A 27,386-nucleotide genomic window follows, 5' to 3' on the forward strand; every position below is an offset into this window, starting at 1 on the left:
TGCCATCATACACAGAAATCACCAGCACAAATCACCACTGAGGACAGCATAGGCACCTCCTCCTTCCCCCTCACACACACAGTGGCATCATTAGGGATGGGCAAGCAAACCATGTGTTGAACAACCACCAAAACTAGTCTGGGACATCTCCTGTTGCTCTGAGCAGTGATCTCAGGAAGCTAGGGAGCAACGTCTCGAATGAGACAACAGGGCATAAGGGGACCTGAAAGGCAGCACAGCTTTCCAGCACTAAAAACTAGAAGGGTATCGTCCGGCAGAGTGGGAAAGCAAATCTCTGGACTGCTGATTGGTGCAGTGATAACAGCAGTGCTCCTCACAAATAAACCCATTCTACAGTAAATGAAGCTTTGACAAAAGCTGTAGCAATCACCCCCAGCAACAGCAAGAATTTAAAGTCTCCATTTAAACAGAAACACATCCTGAAGTTATTACATCACTGTATCCACAATGCATGCGTTACCAATGGCATCTCTAATGCTGTCAAATATCTTCTTCTGGCAGGGCTCTTTTGAGTAACTTCTGAGAAGTTATTTTAATTAATTCACTCTTAGTATTTGAAATTAGTTTAGCATGCAGTACTGTAGTTTGGTACCTCCAAGACAGCCAACGAGTGATACCAGGAACAGCTGTTTCCACAGCAGCAGCATCTTCAGTTGCCTCAATTCAGTAACTTTGGCTCTGTTTCAGGTGAACCACACATTTAGTCTTCCATGTGCAAGGTTTTACCTGTTAAAAGAACAAATAGCAGGACGATCACCAACTTCAAACTTAAGAACTGCCTTCATTGTAAATGCATGTTTTAACAAATAGAAAATGGACAGATGCTCTGCAATGCCTCAGTTTTCCTATAACTGAGCCCCAAAGAGAAATACACATGTATGGCTACAGAGTGTCACAAATTAGGTAATCCAGCAGGAGCACAGCTGACAAGCACACCAATTTTCTAGTTGCCCACATCCATTTATTTGTAAGAAACAAATTTTAAGTTTTAAAAGGAGAGAGAATACATGAGGTGCAATCACACACAATACAGCAGTTGGAAGTCAAACAGCTGTTAAAGAACAGCTTTCATCCTCCTTGCTTTCTATACACCACACTGACAACAACCTGAACACGTGCAGTAACCAATTTGATTGAAGTCACATCCACTCTCCCCTCTTCTTACTGTTTTACTATTCCAGACCTGTGCTTGATGTACATAACAGTATTACAGAAGTCTGAAAAGGAAGATGCAGCAACCAAAAATAATTTCAAAATAGAATAAAAAAAATAGAATCTCAGCATGTGGCACTGAAGTGCATCAGGTGCAGTGATAAACTGTGAAATAATTTGTTAGCTTCCATTTCTACCTTCGTTACTGGAGAAATGACAAAGAATTTGCCATGCTCTATGTGTGGGGTACACTGTTCTTATTTTACTTTCATTTTTTCCTACACAAGCTGTGCAATACATTTTTTAAAATTGTGTGACAATTGTGCCCTCTACACTGTGAGCATCACTTCCACAGCATCCCTTTTTTCCCCATAAGAACAGTGAATAGGCAAAGTTGGAGGTTCTGCAGCATACAGATCAGACCTACATCAAATCACTCCCCCCGGCACTGAGGTGACGAATCAACACACTGAAATATTAAGGGCAAAAAAGACAGCCCTTAATTTCGAGGTGCCAATCTGCTAAGCCTGAACACGTTTTGTTGTTTGTTCTTCTCTCTGGTGTGTTTCACATTACAGTGAAAATTTTCTCATACTTCTGTGAATGTCGTGTTTGCATTTCAAGCTAAGCACCTCAGAAAGGCAATCACACAGAGGATTATCCTCAGCTGAGGATTGCATCCTCATCCCCACCCCATCCACAGCATCACAGCACAAGGAACGGTGGTTCTCATACTGCCCAACACCACCCCCTGCCCACTTCATACTGGGGACACATCTGAGAGCACGTAGAGAAGTGCACACAGCAGACAGGCTGCATGCAGAACGAGCAACAGCCTGACTTGGCTTGGAGCATCCTCCAGCAGATGTGACCCCCGGGACCTGGCTTTGCTCAGGTTTCGCTCAAGTGACAGCTGTGTGACATGAACATGCTTTTTCCTTTTCTTCTGTGCTAAAGCCAAAACCCTGAAGCACTTGTGTGACAAGAGAGTTTACCTCACACCTGCTCCTTCTCACGACAACCTAAGAAATGGCCACAATCTGCTGAGAAAGAAGTACCTTACACAACCCAAGAACTAAGTTCTGAAAGAAATCCCAAAGCATCAGAGCTAGGAAGCCTCAGGACTGCTGCGTTTTGCATATTGTTTCTGCAGTATCCTCTATAATTTATTGACTAGTATTAACAAGTACTGCACAGTGACACTGTGATATACTGATGAAACAGTGCTAGCATAAGCTGCTGGGCTCTATCTGCACTGTATGTTTGCTGAGGGCTTTCCAGAGGAAGCTCTGTTCCTTATCCAACATGCCCTGGGGTCAAGAGGTACAGGGCTGTAGCACATTTGGCTTCAACAAAGGCATTTTGGTGCTTTTGGAATTAACAGGACTTCAATCACTTGGGCAGAGCTCTGGTACATTGTATGCAATCATCCAGAAGGATAAAGGTAAGCAGCAGCTTCAGTATCTGAGCGTTTGGTTCCACTACCAAAAGAGCATGCAGAGGAAATCTGCCTCTATTTTGGAAAACGAGAAACTTTCTTCCTATAAGAGCACTATTTTCACAAGAAGTTGATTGCTGCAAACCATCAAGAATGCAAACCTAGGAAATGGGTGCAAACATACCAGGAAAAAAAAAAAAAACAGACTTCATTATATGTTTGTGTTTCAGAGACAAGCAAGTTCTCACTAGTTCAACTACAGGATAACAAGAAAACACCAGCAGCCAAACAGATGGCACAAGATGAAAGCACAAACATACATTCAAAGTTTCAACTTTTCCTCCTTCGAAATTAGCTTTTCACAACCCACATACCAACACACCACATAGCACAGCAATTGATGGACAAGCAGGTCTGGGAGAAACAGAGTCTGGAAGAGGTTTAGGATCAGCAATCTTATGCAGTGACCTCAATTCTTACAACCCTGAGTACAGCAGTCAAAAAGCAGTAATTCTCCGAAGGGGGGATTTTTATTTACCTACAGCATTTGAACTTCTCAGACCTGCTTGAGAACCCAATATAAACTTTCAACAGGAAGATTTGTGATCTTTGACAAGAAAAAAAGGAAATTTCATCTTGATAAATTATGATATTAACGTTCTAGTTAAAGTCATCTCCACACAGCATCATACAAATGAGAGGCACAGACTAATGAGAATCATCCCTCAGCAATTTCAAGTAGCCACATCGTTTCAAAAAAAAAAATAAATAAAATAAAATAAATTGAAAACATCCATTTCTCATTTCCCTCAAAATGCAATTACTAGTGGTAAAAATCAACCAGTACACTCTGTTTCAATGAAAAATACCCACATGGTGGGCTCTCAATCTTCCGTATCATTTAATCAAGTCTCTACCTCTTGTAGCTCACATTGTAAGACTGACAAGAACCAGTGATGGATGAAAGTGTAGCCATGGAAAAGTAAAGGTGTATTTACCACACACAGTGAAAAAGTCACAGATTCAAAGATTCAACATTTTTGGTCTTTTTAAAACCCAAACGAAATACAACAAAAACCACTATGAAAATCCTCCATTTGCACATAATTTAACAAGCTAGTCTTCCTACAATATTCCTGTTCCCTAGGCTTTCCTTTGATACCAAAGTAGCCCAGAGCTGGGATCAGTTTGCTGAGACAAACAAGAAACAAAAGGGATGAACACATGTATAAATAATAATTTAAAGCTGATTTCATCCAGTGTCAAAGTTGGCAATCTCTATATTGAAATCCACTTGAGCTTCTATCTGCAGCTGAAGTGCTAAGAGTCCATTCCCTGTACTTCTCTGCTACACAAGGTGCAGTATTAAATGTGGAGGTTGGTGGCCCTGCCTGTGGCAGGGAGTTGAGGTTGATGACCCTTGAGGTCCCATTCAACCCAAGCCATTCTATGAGTCTATGATGGGGATCCTCCACAAAGATCATATAAGAAAGCAACAGCATTTGCAATCTGAGTATTTGAAGGGATAAGCAAGATCCACGCCAGCTCACAAAGACCTGCTGATGTATTTTGGTGGCAGCCTGCTGAGCAGTGCTTAGCAGAGCCTCACCTTACAGAGCACCATGAAGGCTATCTGGCAGCTCAGCAGATCTCACTATGAGAGCACTTGCTGTTCAAGATTATTCCTCCTTTCACATTCTTTAATTCCACACGACATTGGGTTTAGTGATTCTGAGTAATTTCACATTGAGGATGGCAAGGCTTTGAAAAGCTGAGATGCACTACAAGTACTATTGAGCCACTACTGGCACCACACGAAAATCCATCTAAAACACCTGAATTAGACTCTGGATACATAAGAATTAACCAATTAAAAGCTAAGAAGCATGACAAAATACAGTTAAAACCCCTACTAAGCAATACAATGACTTGTTCCAAAGAAAAGTTGGAAACGGTGCTCCAAGGAAAACTGCGATCGGCCCGGCTCCTTTGGGGGCTCATTAGATCTTGGTTCCAACGCTGCATGGGAGCGCCACTCATTAACGAGCAGCCTTTGCAGGCTCCTAGCGGTTGTTAGGCTGCCTGTGGCTCTCACTCAGCCTCCCTGTCCCTATAGGGATATCAGCAATAGACAAATCATCCTGATGAAGCTGGGCTGTAAGAATAGAAAGATGAGCAGGAAAGTTTTCAGAGGAACTCTGCTATTAACAAGCCCTAGGTAGGATTAAAGCCATCTGCAGTGCGTCATTAGCAGAGGCTTAATTAAAAGCACCGCAGATATTTCTAACAAAATGAATTTACAAAAGCTCAGAAGAAAAGTAGCAGCGACCGTTCTGCAGAGTTTTACAACTTCTGATCTTACTCTATTTATCGACTTCCAGTTGCAATCCCCTGCTTTACCTGACCATATATCCTTTGTGCTTTATACAAGCATCATAGAGCTTTATGGATACAGGGACTGCATGGGTGGTTCTGGTTTACAGAGCATCTTCCCTTGCCCTATGTTTTTTCTAGCCCATCCTTTTCCCAGTGGAACAAAGAAAAATTGTAATAACTGGATGCCCTCTCTCACTGTACACTAATCTCTCCACCGACAGCAACATAGTGCACCTTTACCTCACATATTATTCTTGTCATTGAGGTCTTCTCTGGATACGCCAGCACTCACTGAACCTAAACCTGCAGAGCTGTAACCACCGCAGAACAGAACTCAGCTGAGCCTTTTACCACAGGCAGTTATTTCATGTCAATAAAAGCAGAAAACTTGCAAAACAAATAATTAGGGAACGTAATTTATATTAAAATTCCTCAGGAAACCTACACTATTTTAAGACCACTAGCTTCTACAGTTCTGCACATTAACCTCTGTGCCAGCAATTTGAGAGCCTCTTCAAATCTAGCCAGAGGTCTTTGCTTTGCACGCAGTTCGACCACCTGCAGGGACTGCCTGCCTCAATCAACTTTGGTACACCTATGGGAAAGCTTTACAAAGGAATCAGCTTTGCATTCTTTTTTTTCCCTAAGTACAGGGGAATGTTTATCAGAATCCTTTTCAACTATTTCAATTACATCAACTATGTGACAAAATTTCAAATTAGCAAGTCATTATAAGCAATAATGACTCCATCCCCAACTCACATGGAATACAGTTATTGTGAGCACAGTAAAATCAAGTTTGACAACGTGTTTAGCTACCATCATTCAAACCTGGTTTATCAATTTTTGTGGTGGTACAGTGAAAGTCTTACACTGACAGACAGTTAATCTTTCCAGATCAAAAAATATAATACTGAAGATAAGCAGAGCCATATTTACCAACTCAGGGATGACAAGAGAAAGCATATTTGCACAGTTCACTCCTAGGACCTTCAACCTTATCTTGAAACCATCTTTTTCTGTCCAACAAGGCAGCAGAAGCTAGCACATCCCATGAAATGGCATGTAATGGACCAGATTAATCAGAAACATTAAAAACAAATATCTGACATTTTCTTTCCATGGCATCCAAGTTAACGGAAGATGCAGAGTAACAACAGAAAGGCCTCTACTCACAGATGAAATAGCAGTTATTCAGACTTACATGTGCCCTACTCTATAAATGCATTGCATCAGTTAAGACACATGATTTCAAGCATGCACACTGCTGATAAAAACCTCAGATCCTGGCCTTGCTGCCTCATGCTGGTCATGGAGCTCCGAGGAGCAGACTTGGAGATTTGCTGCAGTGTTTCACAGATTTTCCATGCCCTACTCACCATCAATCTCACTTTGAGTTTCCAAGTAAAATGCCATCATTGGTACCAAAAGTATAAACAGCTCCACTTCATGCAGGCAGGACATTTTTAGCATATCGAGACTTTCAGGTTGAAATTTCTTCATAAAAGTTCTCAAGCTACAGCAATGAGAAATCATGTTTATTCAGCACAAAGAAAAGTTTGAAATTCGCCAAAAGTGTTATTAAAGTTTAAACATACGTATTTTTTTCCACATTCAGCCATTGCCAAAAGCTAACTGCAACTTCTCCAGAGCTCTTGCTCCTGACCTCCAGCACTGTGAGCCTTGGGATGCTAATGATGCTGCCAATGAGCCAGTACTTCAGGCTTCAAAAATACAAGTGGCCTTTGTATGAACACATGGAGGATACTGCCTGGTGAGGTGCAAGTAATGCAGCATTTCTTCCAAAATATCTCATACAAATCATTAGTTTAAAAGTTTATCTTACTCTGCATGGTTGCCAAAATATAACTCCCTGCTTCCCACAGCATGCACTGATTTCATAATCGGATATTCCTTGACCCAAATGAAGTTTATTTGTACCCCTCATCATACCCCAGACTGCACCAGTACCCAGTGCTGCTGCAGTGGGGGCTGGAGACCCCAAGGGGCAATGGTCAGGGCTCCCTACAGCACCCCAATACCCCAGTGGGATGCAGTACCTACAGAGAGGTACAGCACAGGACAGGCAATGCTCTTCCTACCCTTCTGAGAGGCTTCAAATGCTAGGAACTGGAATTCAGGCACGTCCACCTTCCTAAACCGAGGCATCCAGGAAGCAAACGAATACCAGAGAGCAATAACAGACCAGTCTCAAGCACCTGCAAAAACGTTCCAAGCATTTCCTAAACTCGCCCCCTAAAACACAGTACGTAAAGCCTTATGTAATATAGGCAAAGAGTGTATAAGTAAAAATTCTATGCTTTATGAAATACATATACACACACACAAGAACATACATTTCATATGCAATCTTGTCTTTTCTTTAAAAATATCTACAGTCTGGGATCGGAGGAGTTTGATGGAAGAATTCACCAATTTCAGCACAGAACTGAGCTCCAGGAGTTATTGCCTCAGGTACCCTTAATCTAAGTCTGTGATTATCACACTCAAAGTCACACGCAAGAAAATAATCCCCTGCAGGATAGAGCTGTGATATGAAAGGAAAGAGAAGCTCAAAGTCATGGCTGAATGGTTATATCTGAACACGTTTCAGTTCCTTCCTCCAGCTCCCCATTTCTTATTTGAGACCCAGGCAGCTTAATCTGCACTGATGTCAATGAAGTTTCACTGTAAAAGTTATTTAGTTTGAGACTTTCCTCTTGTATGGATAGAAATAAAGTTCCTCAGTATTTGTATGCATTTTTGTGGTTGGTTGTTTTTTAAAGAGACAGTATGAGATATTACCTGAAAATCTGAATACAGCATTTAAGCCAAATTTCAGACCTGTGATAAAGACAGCAAATCCAAAATGAGATTCTAACAGGAAAAACACAAACTGCTGACAGGTAGAATGTCACCCACTGGAGAAAGCACTGAGATGCTCAGTAGGTTACTGTGGCTGATTAGGGACATTGCACTGCATAACAGAACGAAACCATGGCACGGTTACTATTAAGACTGCAGAATATGGTATTTTATTACTATTATTTAAATAGAACACTCCCCCCTCCACTCCTCATTCTCTTTTTTGCCCCCTGCACAGCATTAATTTGGACATGTCCCTGCACAGCCAACTCACCACCAGCAGCCAGCACACAGACACCCCACCACAGAAAGCAGAGGACAAGAAGGACAAAACAGCAGTGAAGCGCAGCCAGTTACCTCACTTCTGCACAGTTCAGAGATCATAACTCAGATATCCCTGTTACTTACATCTCAAGAAAAGAAACTCATTCTGAACATAAGGCCACCATTCGAAACAAGCAGAATGCAAGAAATTAAATTTCAACAGAATGTTCTTCCATTAACACTAGGAGAGGAACTTCAGGGTCTATCCCAAGATTAATGCACAAAGACGGTAACCACATTTGGTCAGTGGCCAAGAAGAACAGTACTAAGTGCTAGACTGCAAAGTGTCTTTTTATCCTTCTCAGGTAACAAGACTTCACTTCTACATTAAAAAAAAGAGTTGAGAAAAGCATTGTGTGAATTACTTAACAAGATCTCCTTAAATACCAGCACAAGGTTAATGCGATAAAGACTGCACTGGCTTTGCTGGGTAAGTTTGTCAGTTTTGGTTAAAAAAACACCTCCTGGAAGGAGCAGAGAGCTAAACGGAACAGAGATAACATTCAGTGGTGATGAACTTAAGAACGTGTGATGTACTGGAAGATCAATTTCCTGACTAAGGAACTAAATCCAACTTAGGAAACATCTGGCTGACAGAGGTTCTGAAAACCAAAGGAGGAGGAGAAGATGGGAGAGGGAGTTTAATTGCTTTGTAAAGCATTAATAGTAATTGGATACCTGGCAGGAAAACAAATCCATGGAAAGGTCAAAGAAAGAGATCAGGAATTTGAGAACTCCAAATTTAATTTTTCAGGTTCAGGAGTTCTATTTTATCTCAATTATAATCTTGTTCTGCAATCATTCATGGCTGCCCAAACAAGCTGGAAACGCAGTTACAAAATATCTATGCTCAAACAAAACTTGTTGCTTTTCTCACTAAAAAGCTCTTATTTTTCCTCTGATTCTCAAACATTACTTTTTCTTCACAGAGAAGAAACATTCTTTTCCGCAGCATCTAACAGGGACATAGCAACAGGTTCCTGCTGCCACAAGATGCTATTTTCCTCTGGCACTCCAAGGTTCACTTTGTGTCTTAATGTACTTGGCACTGCTCTTGCTATTAATCGTGTACTGCAGACCAAGAGAAAGCGCCTTTCCAGAATGACCTCCAACTAAATTCATAACTCTTTAAGAACTAATAAATGCACTGAACTAGAAAGCTCAGCGCTTCCCCAGCAGGCAAGCTTCTTCACTCTCTTTCACAAGATTCACTACCACCTTTCATTTAAGGCACCGAGTGGAAATTGTTTGTATATATTTTAACAACACTTGTGCGTCAGAAAAATGCCTGTAGACAACAGAAATGGACAATTACACTAGAGACATGGCATACAGCTTAAAAAGCTATCCCCAGTGATACACAGCTTCTATCTGTGATGGAACTAGCATCACCCTGTGTCCAGAGCAAAGCCTTCTTGATAATTCCACATAACACTTCCCTACACCCCTAAGACCAGGAGGAAGCAGCCCTTAGCACCTTTCAAATCTTCCTACAGAAACCTGATGAGATCAGAGATCTTCACCACTGCATTTTTCTGTAGTTACTCTCATCAATAGGAAATACCTGATGTGAAGAGCATGCATGTGTACTCAACATGTATCAGATGGGGTCTTCCCCTTACTCACAGAGACAAGTTATTTTGAGTTGAATATGAATTCCAAATAGTCAAGTTCCCAGTGCATAGCATGAAAGATGCTGAAATTACTACAAGTATTTGAGAAGCCTCTGCATCCTTCATTGCATAGAATGTGGAAAAAGACTGGAACTCAGGCTAAAACAGGCTCCCAAGAAGAGATTATGGCTCTGATGAGGTATTATTAAAGCAAGAACATAAGGCATAAGCTGCCCTAAGAAAAGCCTTTGCAAAATTATTGGAAACCATGCCTACAATGCTCATGTTTCCATAAGAACATAAGAAGCAATTTTAGCTCTTCAAAAGGATTCAGAAGCCTTTTTCTGACCAACAAGATCATTAAATTCAACTGATACAAAGGAATAAAGGAAGTTTTCCAGGCCTAGTACTGAGGCAAGCTCTCAGGACTTTTTTCATACTCTTATATTAATTGGATCTACATACATTTAACAGCGGGGGAAGAAAACCCTAACAGAACTTTGGCAATTGATGATAAAGTATCACTGCAATTTTACTTCTAGGAATAACAGCTTTTAGACAGAAGCGTCCAGAGTTTTTAAAACAGAGCTGTTTGTACTCAGACTTAGTGGACAACTTGTTGAGTCTTCTGGAAAGAAAGAGTGAGCCAGAAGGGGATGTGAATCCTTATGAATCTGGAATCTGCATGAGATGCTAATTAAAACTGCAGGCAGCTAACTCTCTGCAGTGTTCAGGCCCAGACTGATGCACTTCCTGAGAGTCAGATGGAAGTGGAGACTTTTCCCTCAGGTGAATGAAGAAGGGAACCGAGGGCTAAGCAGCAGCATGACGCAAAATCTCCAGCACTCTGCTGCTGTTCTCAGGTTTATATTATACAAAGCAAATCAATTATCAAATCTGTGATTTGTCCATTACTTTTTTTAACAGTCTGAAATACAATAACCAATGAATAACTCATGTTTGGAACAAGTTTAGACAGAGTGCTCATACGTCTATCGGTGATTTCCATGCTAGAGGCCTACAAACAACTCTCATCTTGCTACAGTGGAAGAGGCATCAGGGAGCAGCAGTGCTCCACTACCATACCATGGCCAGGACACTGGAGGTGAGTTAAGGGGATGGAAGGACTCAGAATCCACACCTACTCTGTGCTGAAGAACTGTGTCCATCTCAGAACGAAAGAGAAGTGGTGTATGTTTCAGGGTAGATCTCACCCAATGTGTTTAGTACCTTCCATACTGCTTTCCATCACTTTCTGCATATTTTACTGATGCTTTTTTAAAATCACTACTATGCCAAAGGGAGCTTTCTGTTCTGTCAGGAAAACAGACAGGCATGAGCAGCTAATTATGCACATTATCTAACCTATGGACTTGAGATGTTCAGATGCTTGAAAAGGAGATGACGTTACGCTAAAATCGCTTCAAGGCAGGAAACACGAGGTGGGGGAGCTTTGCTAAGCAGCTTAAGGTAGTAGCTTTGCATAAGGAGCTTATGCAACTTTCCCAACTCTGAAGTACGTTCAGCGATACCAACAGTTTTCAAGTTACATCTGGGATGGTGCCTCCTGAGTACTGTTACTCTGCACTACAGAAAGAAGAAAGGGGAAAAAAATCATCTATGCATATACCCACAAACACTTACATCCAGTTCAGTAGAGGAGACAAGTGCTATATTTGTACTCCTTGATGTTTCCCTCTTACAAAATTGGTATCTGCACAATAAGCCCAGTTTCTTGGACAACACATGAGATTGTTTTGCATTTTCAACACAGAGCCTAAGAAGCAACTGCTTTACAGTCATCTGGAAATGCTTGTAGAAACAACACAGTTATAAATACTCCAAGTATTTTAGGCAAAGAATGGACTTCTGATAAACTCTGTGGTTTATTTTCAGATGAAAATCAGCCCACAGTGGATCCCAGCAAAAGATTCTTGGGACAGGACAGGACAAGGTCAAAGCCAGCAGCGCTGAAGAACAGATGTGCAGAAGGGCTTCCCATTGCCTGATGAAACACACAATGCAGCATCCAGGTGCCAGCAAACAAACCAGTTACATAATACCAAAGAACTTCTTATGAAACAAAGCGCCAAGCAAGAGTCACCACATTATTTTGTTCTCCAGAGAAGAGGGAAGGAATCACAGAATGGCCAGGGTTGGAAGGGACCTCAAGGATCATCAATCTCCAACCTCTGCCACATGCAGGGCCACCAGCCTCCACATTTCATACCAGCCCAGGCTGCCCAGCGCCCCATCCAACCTGGCCTTGAACACCTCCAGGGATGGACGGTGCATCCACAGCCTCTCTGGGCAGCTGTTCCAGCACCTCACCACTCTCTCTGTAAAGAATCTCCCCCTGACATCCAAGTTTGTACTTGTTACCATCTAACAGCCACACAAAAAGAGCACAGTTAAGTACTGCACCTCTTCTGTTTGCATTTTAAGCTTACCAAGGAAAAAGGATTCTCAAGTAGACTAAACCACATCATTCAAAGCACTACAAACACAGCTCTTCATCAGAACTATACAGATCTGTAGTTTCTCTGCTGCTGTATTGCTAAAGATGGTCAACTCAAGATTCAAAGTCCAATAATTACAACAACTCTAATGAAGAACTGGAACATTCATAAGCAGATGAAGCTAAAGATATGAAAGGAAAACTACTGCTTACACGTGACTACTTCAGTAATTGTACTCGAAACTACAAATCCTTGGCTAATTCTTTGAAAGGTGTCAGCACTTCTTCCCACTACAATTTCAACAAAACTCTGTAGAATAACAAAAACATGAGACAAGGAGCAGTAATGAGGAACACAGCAGACCTCAAACAGAGGGGTGGGGAGGAGGGGAAAAAGAAAATAATTAGCTTTCACGTTAGCTTTTGTCTCAGAAATGGCAAAATTAACTATTGCTTAGTCAACATTAGGAAATAAGGCACAACAGAAAGTGCCCAAGCAGGAGGCAGGCATTGCAGTGAGCAGCTGCTTCCTGCTACCTTGCCAGAAGGCCATCAGATCATGCTGTCCTTAGGGCTGGTCAATATCCAACCTAAGGAAGGGTCATCTTCATCAAGAGCATGCAGTCATTTGGTCCACCTCATGCTTTTTCATTACTATTATCATGGTACGAATAATAAAATCTTTAACGATCAAAGCAACAGAACAGGTATCTTCTCTGGTGGAAAATGCTCAGTGTACAAATAGAGGCTATTCATATGCCACTAATGATGTGCACACAAACCTAACGAGTACACAGAACATCTCTGTCCGATCAATAAATCTTTATTCAGGGGAGGTGCGTGCTGCTTAAAAATGTAAGCTTAAATGCCTGAGCCGATGCTATGGACTGCAGCTGGAGACCCCACACGAAGCACCACAAGCCTTACCAACCAGAGCTCTGCTTTCCCCAGCATTCAGCACTGTGAGGCTTCAGCCACACCAACACTTTTCCAACAGCAGAGCTGGCATCACCTGCGCCTGGCAATGAGCAGACACAGGGCTGATACAGGTCAAATTCAAGGGTTATAGAATAAGTTACTTGATCCTTTCTTTGCCCTTAGCTGTTCTCTAGCTATTATCCAAAAGAAAGAAAGAAAGAAAAAAAAAACCATAGAAAACTGCTTTTCACCCCACAAAGCAATGACTGACATAAAAGAAACTTAAAAACTTATGTTTCCTGTATTGCTTGAGAGTGTTAAAAACTCTACAACTGAGCCTCAGCTCATGAATTCTGCAAATTTGCATCTAAAACTCTCATTTCTACTGCGACCTCTTCCCCATCTTCTTTTTCATATGAAAACATCATCTGCAACCACCTGACCTCAGCAGCTTGCTTCAGAATTAACAGAAGAGAGGTAAAAAAAAATAAATAAATAAAATCCTAAAGATAAGATGTGAGAGCTAGAGACTGATGCATAAAACGTATAGCATATGGGTGATAAACATAAAAGCCCTCTCTGTTAAAGTTGGTTTAGTTTGTCTGTTTCAAATCAGGTTACAAAACAGATAAAAAAAACCAGATCAATTCACTTTCCTCAAGCAAAGAATCAAAGAGGCACTTTTCCATTTTAATGCTCTCAGGCTTTAACTCAAAAGGAAAAAAAATGAAAAAAATCCCAGGGGACGTTCAGCAGGGAGCCTCAGCATCCTGCCAGCACTGCCCCTCCATGGCAGGGAAGCCAGGTCATGGGATGTGTTTCAAGTGGTCTGCCCTAAGTGTTGTTCTACAGACCAAACAGGAAATATTCACCAAACCTACAGAGCCAACCTGCACATTTCCAACATTTTTGCATGTTTCAGTCCTCAACATTTAAAGGGACTCTAAATATTTAGTTATTCTTTTAAGCGTGGCATTTGTTCATCAAGTCGCACCGTTTTCTCCCCATTTCCATATTCTGGTGCTCAGTCCCACTCAGCAGTTACACTCAAGTTAATACACAGAAATCTCATTTTGAAATAGCAAATTCAATCCTGGTCATGCCCCAAACTTACAGCAGCAGGCAGTCATCCATTCCGTTCGACATCCAGCCCATCCAACAAGCACATCTGCCTGAAGAGAGGGACTGGAGCAATTTACAAATCACCTCCCTGAAGATCCCAAGCTATTTGACCCATTTAGAGGTTTTCAGTGATACAAATTAGAAAGATGTTGGCTACAGAAGAAAAAGGAAACAACAGCATTATTAAGCACAGATGGTACTGTGAATAGATTTTAGGAGAAATTCCATAAAATTTGACCTTTTATCTAACAGTTAATCCACCCATTAACCACCAAGGCAAGTATTTATGCTCATAAGTGGGGAACAGCCACAGGGGGGGATCAAGGTAGAAATCCACCTTCTGGCTCAGCTGCTGATTCCCTTTCCACTGTTCTCAGTTGACCAACTTATCCCTAGCAGCCTTTAATGGAAAAGCACCACCCTTCCACTACATCCCCAAAGGACTGACTTTATACCTCCACTGATTTGACTAACAGAACAGCTAAACAACTTTTGCTTCCATTAACGTTTGCAGCAGTATTGCTCAGCAGCATTTGCCAATGATTTAAGCCATTAAGCAGTAATCCAGTTCACAAGACACAGAGGCTGGAAAAGACACTTCGAAGAGAAAACCCAATATTTATATTCTCCTACCAGCCTGACCAGCATTCCCAGGGAAAGCTTCAATTCACCGCATCCTGCAGCTTCTGCTTCATTGGAAAGGCAGCTACACGAGAACACTTGGAAACCCCAAATAAATTACACCCATTACTCTGTAGGAGTTCTTATGCTCGCCAATTTGCATATTCACATGCAATCTCATAATAAAGAAGAGAGAAAAATTACAGAGTCTATCCTTTCAGTATGGACTCTCCAAAGCAGATACTCATTTTCATACATTCATCTTCAGTCAAAAAACACACTCTCAATGTATTTAGTCAACACGAGCAAAAATTAGGACAGATGGAAAGGAAAGGGTTGGAGCCAGTTCTAATATATAACGAATGCCAGCTCCTGTACAAAAACATTAGGAGTTTTCCTAAAAAGCCAGATGCAGACCTGAACGGTCCAAAAGCCAGCAGCATTGCTCGAACCCAGCACTTAACAGGCATCTCTCAAAGGCAGCAAGGCTGCTCACTTGTTTTAACTCCAATCAATCAATGTTGAAATAAATTCCCCTATGATGCAGTACAAATTTTCAATGCAAAGCTTGCCTTTTAATAACTGTAAGGCACTCTATTCTCAAATCCCAAGGTTAAAGAGAACTTAACTGACATCGTTAACAATTGCACTGTATGGACCAGTGAAATGAATGAAGCCCAGATTCATGTGACAGAGACGCTGTTAGGGTTTAAGTTTCATACGCATTTCAGAGGCAGATATTTACAACTCAAAATGGAAGCAGTGGCCCACCAACTATTCAGGTACACACCCCACTGTAGAAGAAAAACAAAATCAAAACCAACAGTACACCGTAACAAGAGAAGACCCATTCCAGCAATAACTCAGCTCTGCTCTTTACCTACAGACTCGGTTCCACATGAGCAGATATGTCTCGAGATGGGCACCTGGCTCCCAAGCTACGGGCCAGGGGTCCCTTCTGTTCTGGTGTTGAGGGACAAAGCCTGAAAGTGTGACAAAGCACAGCCTCCTTCCTGTCCTTGTGCCCTTCGCCCGTCCTTCTCAGTTGGCAGCACCAGAAGAAATGAAGAGCACCAGCTGTTCCTCCAATGCATTTCTGGTTTCTCTGCAACTACCCTTTCCTTCGGCATTCCAAAGGACTACAATTCAAAGGAGAAGGGGTAGAAAAGAGAGCATGGAGAGATTTAACAGCCACAGCATTCGTGGAACAAAGCCCTCAACACCATCACCTGGATGAATGGAAATAAGCCATACCACACTGAACTTTCTAATGAAACTGTTCTAAGAAAGCCCAGTGTTCCACTAGGTAGGAAATAACAGAAAAAGGTGTGATATGATTTAACTGCTTTACAGCAAGAGGAAATACGCTCACTGCAGCCCTGAGATCCCACCTGCCTGCAGCAGGGCTGCCATGTGAGGCTGTGCCACGGGGCCCACGGATGGCCAGCATCCCTGGGAAGAAACACAAGCTCAGAACAACTGCCAGCAAGAGCTGTGGAGAAGACAACACAGATCTCTGCAGTAACTGTGGCAACACTAAGGAAAAAATCCCACCTTCAAACCCTCACTGCTTTGATAACACGCAATAATTATCTGTATAATCATCATCCCACACTGCTCATACCATTACATTTATAAATCATGCTGTTTTAAAATAGTGTATCAATTGCAGCAATTATTTGAAACTATTTAAATATACCCTCTGGTCTTACCGTAAGAAATGTTACGAATGCAACAAAAAGTTGATTGCAGACAGAAAAGTCAGCGGAATAACCTTAAAGATTCTATGTATTTTAACTCCAAATACTTTATAAAATGCTGATATGCAAAGAATTTCTCACACAGCGTTTGCATAACTGAGAACAGTGCACGAAGTCCAGATTTGAAATTCTGAATTTAAAAAGAAAGGGTCTTCTGCTAGTCTTAATAACAGAAAGGAAAGACTCTGGGTGCACACAGGAGAAAGAACATGCTAATAACTCTTGATCACTTGCAGCCTGCTTGCTAGGCTTCTATACACCTCTGTTTCTAAGTTTTAAGAGCAGAATTCAGAGCGGTGGTTATCCAGAAGCACATTCCAGGAGCACAGCACGCTCCCATGGAGGAGCTGCTGGTGGTCAGGCACTGACCTAGCAGAATCCCGTGCTTTACAAATTACCCTAGTAAAAGATACATGCATGCACAGCCTTTTCTTTTTATTATCATTTACAATCTACATCAACACGTTTGGCTGACACGTTAAAGAACCGAGGATGCAGCACAGAGCTCTCCTACCATTCATTTGCACATATGCTGACCTGCACTGTACTTAAAACAGAAAGTGACAAAAAAGTTACTATTTAATGAAGAAAACGGCTGTTGTAGTCAATACTGGTGGTTTTTAAATCATAAACTTTGGAAATAAAGACATTATTTTTCTGCAGATACAGGTTACACCATGGCACAGCCCCACTGTCCAGGCAGCACTGCTGCCCTGAAGCCCACACACAGCTCAGGCCCACCAGAGCTCACTGCCTGGCCAGCAGCTCTCTTCCATCAATATTCCAACTGTTATTTCCATGATGCTCCCTAAGGTAACGGGTAGCAAAGACAAGACCCTGTTCCCTCAGGTACACATGCAGCCCATAATCTGACTGAAAGGATCAATGGGGAAAAAGGTACCTTTAGCTATTTGCATAAACCTTACTTAAGCCAGAACGAAATTAAAATACTTGGTTAGATTCAATAATTATGGCTTCTGCGTGAATCATAGCAGTCTGATACCCCAGTTTTTACATGTAAAATATTTCCACAATAATATGCCATTAAAGCAGTTTCTTTCATCTCATGCCGTACTGTGAATTCCAAGAGAAGCTGATTTTAACAAATGGAGAGTCTTCAGAAGCAGAGATGCATGATTTTTCTGTAAATGAACTGTGAACATCAGTATGCTTGTAAGCTAAACTACATTTATCATTCACTGACCTGCTCTGGATTGGATTAGACTGGATTGCTCCTTATGTAGTCAAGCAGTGCAAAAGGCTGAAAATGATTGTTCTGACCTCAGCACGAGCGAGAGGGACACTGGCCATGCCTTACATTAAGTCAGGCTGTGGAAAAATAGTTGATTTTCCCCACCAATTTTTTCCAAATACAGGTCTATAGCTACAAATAGCTGTAATTTATTATATTTTAAATTTCATAAAAGACCTAAGTATGCTAAGCAACAGCGCTGCTTGGAACCGTCGAGTTGTACTGAACTGAAATACGCTCCCCAAAATGCAAACATGGCATGGACATCAGAGCAGAGCAAGAGGGAAAAAAACATCAGTCAGTACACTGAAGACAGGAATAGTTGTTTTTTAAATAAAAACTGTGCATTTCCCCTCAAGGAGATCCTCACACTGCGCTCAGCCCATCACAACCGGCAGCAGTTCGCAGTGCAACCGCCTCACGGAGGAGCCCTCCATTTTGTTCTTACTCTGCACCCCACAAATGCCCAATCAAGGAGCACTTCTCAGCCAAGCCTGCTCCTTCTCTTTCCCTTCTCTTCTCTTGCTCAGAATTCCATTCGGACTTGTTTCCTTGGGGCTCACCATGTTGGTAGTTCCACCACTTGTCTTTTAAATGCTTTGTGCACCACACGAAGGCAAACGCTGCAAACAGAGTGTTTCCTACACGCAGCGTTTTCAAAATATTAAAATATATGCACGCTGTTTTCAAACACCATCCATTCTCACCAGATAAGTTTCTCCAGAGAGCACAAACAGGTTTCAGATGGGACGTGGGTCAGCACTGAGCACTTGAGCAGCAACAACCGCTGCGTCACTCAGCGTGGCAGCCCTGCCAGCTAATTATTCCTTACATTGATCCATTTATTTATTCTTTGAGAGACCATTACTTGAAAGTGATAGCTAGGAACAAAAAAACACGTCAGTTATGCAAGATGAAAGCTCTCACTGGTTTTGAAGAATAATATTTTACTTTAATACATTAAAAAGTGCTTCTTCAAGAGTGTAAAATCAACAACTGTTCCAAATGAAGCCACTGTTACAAGCATTACGAGCTCAGTTCTAATCAACCATCCATCCCCATTACTCCAAACCAGCACCTCTCTTTCTTCATGCAACCAAGAATAAGAATAAAAACCTGGCAGAACTTCTGAACTTCTGCCCCTCCGCTCAGCCTGTATCAGAACCTCTTCTCTTTCTATGATGCAACACACTGAAATTCCACAGATAGCAAATTTTAATCGACTTGGGGATGGGCTGGCAGTTGGACTAGATGATCCCAGAGGTCCTTCTGACTGTTAATGACTCTATGACTGCAATCAAATACTTTTTCTCCTTCCACTCGTTACCCAAACTCTGTCAGAACACCTGCTGCAAAGACCATCCAACACCACCACCAGCTTGGGGCTGATTTTCATCTGTGTCAATGGACACGAGAGAGACATGGCTGCCTGAGCACCAAATCAGTATCATTAAACAGGGATGTATCTCACTCCATGCAGTCCTGCAGCCTCTCTTTGATCCTTTCCCAAGTTCAGGCACATGACAAAGCATCGCCAATGATTCATTAAATTCCTCCTCCAATGCATTCTCCTACACCACATGCTATGAAATCTGGATACTCAATTCTGCATCAAGAAGTGGGGCTGTGACTCTGAACAGCTTCATTAAATCAAAGGTGAAGACATTAGCATTAGAGAAGACTGCAGCTCTATCAAGTTCATGCTTCTGCATTTTAATTGTTTTTAATTGGCAAAATCAGTGATGGATCCGTCCCTGTTCTGGCTGCAAGAGGCTGCCTCTGACAGAAATTTAAGTAGTAGGTCTGCAAACAAGAGATGGAAAAAGACTTCCTGCCACTGCAGGTGCTTCATTAAGGACAGCAGCAAAAGCACAACCATTCACATCATGAGCACTAAAGTGAGTCTTCTGCCCCTTCATTTCCAGGGGTTGAGCATGCCATGGAAACAACCCTGAAGAACAAGAAGAATACGTGTCTAAACTTCTTTAAACAAAAGTTGCTTTCAGAGTATCTTGACATTTAATCCATTTTGGCATCATCCATGTACAACGTGACTTTAAGCAACGCATTCATCACAACAGGCTCTTGAAGAAGTCATCCTGTACAGACACCTGTAATTTTAGTAGCACTCAGCTTGAACACATGCATGTTTGCATCTTATATGACTGTAATATCGTGCTAATTTCTAAATATGAATCAGAAGATAACATATTTGTTATCAGAACATGACAGACCCAGATGCCAAAGTAAGCACCAAGGTTAAAAATTAAAATAGACCAAAAAAACAACCAACCTCAACAGATGAACAGACAGCCCACTTATCCCAATTTCCATTAAATCTCATAATTAATTCATCCGAAGTCTTTCCCATACCCAAGAAGCACACTCAATGCAGTCATTCCTCAGCTCTGATGATTCCTCCCCTCTCTCAGTAGGCTTTCTGGCTCCTCACCGATAACAGCAACACACCACATTTCTCATTGGTTCAGAATAGTGGAAAACCATGTTTGTGGATGGCACCTAATGCGTAATAACTAATTACACCGATACAAAACTACGGGCTTATGGCACTTGGAGAGTCAATTTCTACCACAAAGAAAAAACAAAAAACAAACACCTAAAAATTCAAACCAAAGTGCGGGAGCTTCCCATGACAGCACTGCCACCAGAACATATGAAGCACAGCAAGTTCTGCTCCAAGAAAACAAATGTTCCACTTGCACAAATGCCTTGCAGTGTTATGTTTGGAGGACAAGCCCTTGCAGAAGCATTACAGGAGGCAGTCACAACGTACGTCGGTGCTGCTCACGCCTACAAGACTTGCTCTCCACCAACACCGAGGTGCTTTGCGGGCCCACAGCCCCCAGGTGTGGATGTGCAGCCTTGGGACCGCACGGCCATCGCCGTTGTGGGTACAGAGCTGAGACACGGCGACCGTCCCACCTCAGCGCCCCAGCAGCACGCAGCTGCACGGCGCAGCTCCAGCCCAGCGCTCAGCTCAAGGAGCGCCCGTCCCCAGGCACAGGCGGCGGTGCCATCCTGCAGCCCTCAGCACCCAGAGCAGCGCTGCACCGCTGCTTGCTGCAACGCCCTCGGCTCAGCCCAGCTTGCTCGCAGCATAAGGCAGCGCTAGGACAGAGAACGCAGAGAAGCAGAAACCCTACAGAGCCCGCAGGTGACTGATGAGCAGGGGAGCTGTACGGGGCTCGCAGCACAACGCACCTTCAAGCCGCAGTCCTGACATCAGATCAGCAGCGCTCCGCTAAGAACCACACGCGTTTACTGCACCATTTTCCCTTAAATCCTTTCACAAACGCCACAGTTTGCCTCGGAAAGTCTCGTGCCAACTTACCAGGAATAACCCCGCAGAGGGCTGAGACGCTTACAGCCAGCCCAGCATTTCCACTCCTCGTTTCAATATTTTGTTCACAACTTCCCACAGGTTTAAAGCAGCAACGAGTGCATCTCTGGCCAAACCCAGCATGCAGCTCCAGCGAGTTCAAATTCCTCGCGCAAAAAGCATCAGTCAATAGTTCAAAGAGTTTGCTGCTCCCGGCCCCGTGATGTTTTCTCTCGTATCAAACAAGCACCCTAAGATCGGTACGACACGCACACATCAGCAGCAATGCCATTAACACAGCAACCTTGATCAAGCAGCTCGCACCCGAGGCTGGGGCTGCCACGTTTCCCATTCGAAACGGGCTGTCGGCTCTCGAATTTGGGTTAATCAGAGCAGTAACAAGGTCACCCAGCGCCGCTCAGCACCCCGAACGCCACGAGCCGCCCGAGGAGCAGCGGGGCGGCGCGGCGGGGAGCGGCACAGGGCGGCGGCGCGGAGCCGCGTGCTGCTGCTGCTGCTGCAGGGACGGGCGCGGAGCAAACCCGTGCAGCCCCTCCTGCGCCCGCTGGAAAAGTTCTGGGCAGAATTCAGCGGAACGGAGCGGCCCTCCGCGATGCGAAAGCAAAGCGGGGCTGCCGGCTCGCACACCGACGCCAAATAGGAGAAGAAGCAGCGCGCGCTCTCGCTGAATTTCAGACGGTTACCTGCAAAAGCAAAGCCGGACAGCGCAGCCCTAAGGCAGAACCGCTCCGAACTTCGGGCGGCGCTCAGGAACAGCCGCACGGAGCGCCCCGAGGGCATCTCCGAAATAAAACGTGCGAGAACGCAGCGAGCCGCGCGGGAGGGGACGTACCGTGCTGGGAAGGGCGACCGCAGCCGGCGGGCAGCGAGAGATCCCGGGCACGCACCCAGCGCCCGCACCGCCGCTTCTCCTTTCCTCGTCCGTAAAGGTAGCGAAAAAAACCCGGAGCCGAAAGAGGAGCCGCCGCCGACAGCCGCACGACCGCGGCCGGGTCCGCACCGCCGGGCCGAGCGAACGAGGCGCCCCGCGGCCGCCGGACCGACTCTCTCGGACCGAGCCGCCCCGCCCGCAGTCCGAACGCGAAGCCGCGCACCCGCCGAGCAGCCCCGCCGTAATCCTGCGGCTCCCGCAGCGCCCGACGCTTCTTCTGGAGCGGGGAGCGCCGAGCTCCAGGCGCGGGGCGGGATCGGCGCGAGCTGCCCGCCCACACGCGCTGCCGCCGCCGTGCCCGGGGCCGCCAGGCGGGCAGAGCCCGGGGGAGCGGCGCTGAGGGAGGGGCGGCGCGTGCGGAGCTTCGGCAAAAACTTGGTGCGATGGCTGGGCTCCTTAGCCCGGACTCAAAGGTTCGCGTCGGCCTCCGTGTATGAGACGGGGAGACGTTTCATTGAGCCTCGCGCCAGGTGATCGCGCTGTTAGAGCTGCGCAGCTGCAGCGAAGCTGAGCAGAACTCCTGTAAGCCCCTTACGACAGCCAGCAGTGCGTTTCCCAAAGCCGCGTTACCTTCCAGGATCCTCGCCGCGCAGGGCGATGCACGGTGCAGTGAAGCACACGCTGCCCCTCTTCCCCCCCCAGCTCTATTTTGCGGAAGGTGCTAACTGCTGGCACGGCTTCTGGGATCCCGTGCACTGCGAGGACCCGAGGAGACCTTCGTTACCTTCCCGTGAATGTCTGCGTCTGTAATTAAGGGCTGTCTGACACTGAAATGCAATCGCTTCTGTAATGAAATGTGGCACCGCTCTGAGAAAAGGATGTCAAAAAAAATAAATTATCTCTGAAAAACTACGAGACGTTTTTAATTGGCAGAGCGCAATCGCATAGGACTCACAGAGGTGATGGAGTAACTGTGATATAACGAGCTCCCACTCATGAGCTGAGCACTGAGACGCAGACTAACATGGTTCAGCTCAGCTTTGGCACAGAGCAGGAGCTCAGTCTGTTGCTACCAGTCAGGCAAGGGCCTAAATCCTATGTCTTAAAATCCACCCTTGGGCTTTTGCCTAGAATTGCCTTTTTTAAGCATTCTTACAGGACAAGGGCCAAGCTCTAGTTTTACAGCAGCCCCCAGCACAGGTGGCACAACAGCAGCTATGAATGCCTTTGCAGCGCGTGGGTCCACAAGGAGCAAAGCCCAAAGTGCCGTGGGCAGCTCTGCACACCTGGCATGCTCACATTTATTACACCTGGTTCTTCTGGGCATGCAAGAGCTGGCAGGGTCACAGCCCTACGGCGTGGCTCTCAACTTGTTAGCATCAGCTGTGCCAGATCAGCACAGGGTTTTTATGCCACTATTTTATGCTTGACCAACCATAGGAGAGAAAATGTTGAGAATGCATTTTGCAGTTTGCCTTCCCCAGTGCCCAGTGCCCTTGTCTGCCACCCACCCAGTCCCACCTTTTGACTGCCACTGCCAACTAATACATTTTTCAGTTTCAGTAATTATTTAAATGAGGGACTTCAATTCCCTATCACAGCTAGCAAGTTGCTCCATAGAAAAGATGCAGGTTTTCTGAAGTTTGCCAGGCAAGCACTTTATGAGATTGTGAGGTCAAAGACCTGACCAACCTTTGGGAAGAGGAGTTAAGAAAATAGAGCACTCTTCCCCTCACTTATTTTGTAATACTTAGAAATAGTCACTTGGCAAGTATTTTTTCCTGTATTATTCACTTCAGGAAACACTGCAAACTTGCTATATTACCATACACTTGTGAAGATAATCAATTTGCAGACAGAAGACTCTGGGGCTAAATGGCACATTTTCCACACACTCCCTGACACCACGATGCCCTTCTGCCATCCAGATCTCCAGAATGCTTCTCTAATACACACGTTCAATAATAATTTAATTAAACGTCTCGTGTTGCTTCCAGCCTAATGATTTTTTTCATTCCCATCTGTCATTCAAACATCACTGACAGCACATCACAGGAATTACATGAGAAGGACAGCAATGCTTCTGCTGTAGCGTTGTCTAATTAATGCTTCTTAAGGATTAACATGAAAAAAAAAAAAGAGGAAACTAATTTATGAGCGTGGCATGGGTATAAGCAGATAAATGAATATGATATTTAAGTAAATCAGCTAAAAAACTTGCCAGTTAATAATTAATAATCTGGTTGGGAGACTCAAATTAACCACCTCCATCCTGGTATCAGCTGGCACAAATGACAGCTATCAGAGCACCTGCTCTGCTGATTGCAGCCCTCACACAGCTCTGCCAACTGCCATAGTTGCTATGTCTGCTTTCAAGTCATGCTTTCCACCTGTGTTTTGAACCCATGCATTGCCTATAGAACTGCTTTCTGCTGTTGCCTGCTATGTGCTGTGACAGCCCTTGTTTTTTCCAGGTTTTTAGATGGAATTTAGCCACCAGTAACAAGTAGGCTCAGATCCACCACAGTTTCCTCCAGGGAACAAATCAATCATAGCTTGTCTCCTAGACACCTTCAATTGCAAAAACTCTCCTGTCCACTGGCAAAAATACCAACTAAGTCACCTCAAGCTTAAACCGAATTGCTCTGCAAAAGGGGTGTAGGGTCACATGGATACGTAGCCAGCAGGCTGTTGCTCTGCCATCACCACTGGACAGGAATCACCACTAAGCTGTTTCTTTGGAAGCAGACTGATCAGTTCCTTGAATCTGAATTGGCCACCAGACAATAGAATTTTAAAAATTAGATAAGCAGTTGTAAACACAGTTTTCCATCTTTCTGGGTATAAGGGTTATTATAAACTCCATTTTCCAATCACACTTTCAGGCACAGTAATGTCAATGACCAAAATATACAGACAAAATATATGATGCTTTGGATGCAGTTGAACAACCTACTTTCTCCAGTACTATTCACAAAACCTCACATTTAAAAATGTCTAACACATAGCCAATCATTCTCATTTTTAATAATTGTTTCTCTTTCTAAGTCAACGTTGATGCCACTTTCCCAAGGTCTTGCTCTGCAGGGACAATAATACGTTTTGCATTTCTTCAAGGCCAACATCAGATGCAGTAGCTAGGTGGCATTTTGGATCTGTATGTCACAAGATAATCCACAGTCTCCTTGAGCCCAGCACTCCCTGCTGTGGCTGTGCCAGGCCATCAGCTGCATGCCCTCCCATCCTTGCTCCACAGTCACTGACAGCAGTGCTGGTCATACTCCCCACACCAATGGCCATCTGCATTTTACCACTGTTTCGTATAACTCTGCTCTCCACAGGTCTAGGAGGAGTATTTTTAGTAGCAACAGTCTAGCCCAATTTCAGTGGAGTCAATGGTAACACTTACTTTGGCATCAAATGCAATTGATTGAATCACCAGTATCTTAAAAATTTCATTTCCTTGTCTCCATGAGCTCCTGTTGGCGCTAATAAACAGAGAGTGCAAATGGTGTTTGGAGCAGCAGGGGGAAGGACGGGGAGGGGGAGGCTAATGAGAGGCCCTGTCTGTATTAAGGAAATTAATTATGTGACTGGATTAAATGGCAGCACTGAAAACCTCGCTTTGCCCTGACACCAGCTGTATGCATTAAAGGTTTCTGCTGGTGATAACCACAGAGGTGTTGCTGTATGGATGCAAATTTCCTTAATGCAGCCCGAACCCAGATCAGACCACAGTGACTAATACAAAACTGATAAAAGAAAGTGAGTTATGTGTTGTCATACCAGAGAGCACGATAGAGAAAGAAAATGATAATAGGAAGGTTAAGTGCCCAGTGAGTGCAAACTGATATACAATATCTTGAAATCACAGAGAGAGAAAATTAAAATGGTGAAATGATTTTACATATTGGTAGATGGAGGCATAAAAGTAATCTGTGAATTATGGGAAAGAGGACAGGGTGAGAGCACGGCATTTGCAGACGTACAGGCTGGTACAAATGAATGACTGAGATGCCAATAAACAGGTAATTTAGTTTTGTTTTTGTTGCAGATTTGTGTCATTGAAATATTTGTTTATTAATAGATGCTCATTTTAATAACATTACACTAATCTGAACATCTGCAACTACTAGGCATTAAAGTAGAATTACTTCCCTATATATCAAGTTATTCTCACAGTACTTCCGCCTGATTTTGTGATCTCTATTAAAATGCGAAGGATCTGTTCTTATCATTATATATTAACTGGCAACCTTGAGTTGGAATGCTAAGCAGAAGCAAACCTGATGCCTGGAGGCCTGACTAGCAACTCAGTGGAAGGCAAAGACGTTTTAAGGCTGTCCTGAAAGCTAAGTGACAGACTGGTAGCTTTCCTAATCAAATAGAATTAAATGCAAAGTTATATTCCCACAATCCTGCCATTCTTTGTTCAAACAAAGTGCCTCACACACTGTTCAGCAGTTTGCTAAATATAGAATGTTTTCTAAATCTGATGCTCTAATATTACCAAGAGTGCAGTGGAGAAGTGGGGTATTTGTTCACAACAACCCAAGGAGCTCTCCTGGCATGAGGGCTCTAACAGAATGGGAAACCACTCCAATCTCATGCTGGGAGTTGAACACCCAGTGCTTAAATGCATCCAAAGCACCACTCTGAGTTTACTGTTAAGAGCTGGAAGACAGAAACCAAAGCATAGACAGCCATTGCCAGTAAAGATGTGGTTAGTAAATTTTTGAGCAGTGAAGAAATACTCCTTAAAAGCATTCTGAAATGTGATCATGCTGGAGGAGTGGAGGAAACAGTCGGCTACTCCTCCTTCCCTTCTTAGCGTGAATGATTTTTCATTATGCTCAACAGAAGTTACAAGAATACATATTTTCATTTCTGTAACACACGGTATTTATTTCCAAATGCAGCGCTGAGTTTTAGTCACCTCCAGAGCTTTCAGTTCTAGCTGGGAAATTCAAGGCAGTCATCACAACACCCAAACCCAGGAATTATCTTCATCATATCACCCATCAGCTGCTTATGTAGCATCCTCTGTGCAAGCACGGAGCTGTGCTCCAGCACTGTAGTTCTGTATGTAGGTCTTGAAAATCACCTGACTCTTCTAATTTTAACATGATGAAATAGGTTTGGGTTTTAGCATCATGCAAATCTCATTCATGAGTTTACTCAGGCATTCCAAACACGCCTGAAGAAAAGTAAGAGTAAGTGCACTTAATGTTAAA

At 43.6% G+C, this 27,386-nt stretch overlaps 1 protein-coding gene across 2 annotated transcripts in view; it reads right to left on the reverse strand.

The window, feature by feature from the left end:
• Positions 1-27,386, reverse strand: part of CNTN3 (contactin 3) — a 125,013-nt gene that overhangs the window by 70,544 nt on the left and 27,083 nt on the right. Inside the window, exons 1-2 of one of the 2 annotated variants that reach the window (XM_048957805.1) lie at positions 22,114-22,416; positions 614-747 (exon numbers count right to left, since the gene is read on the reverse strand). In XM_048957805.1, coding sequence (XP_048813762.1) covers positions 614-668 — 55 coding nt within the window. In that variant the 5' untranslated portion in view covers positions 669-747; positions 22,114-22,416. Of the gene's footprint in view, positions 1-613; positions 748-22,113; positions 22,417-27,386 lie in introns of those variants that run through there. The other variant, XM_048957803.1, reaches the window with a different exon arrangement.

Source organism: Lagopus muta, chromosome 11 (assembly GCF_023343835.1).
Source record: "Lagopus muta isolate bLagMut1 chromosome 11, bLagMut1 primary, whole genome shotgun sequence".
Taxonomy (NCBI): Eukaryota; Metazoa; Chordata; class Aves; order Galliformes; family Phasianidae; genus Lagopus; species Lagopus muta.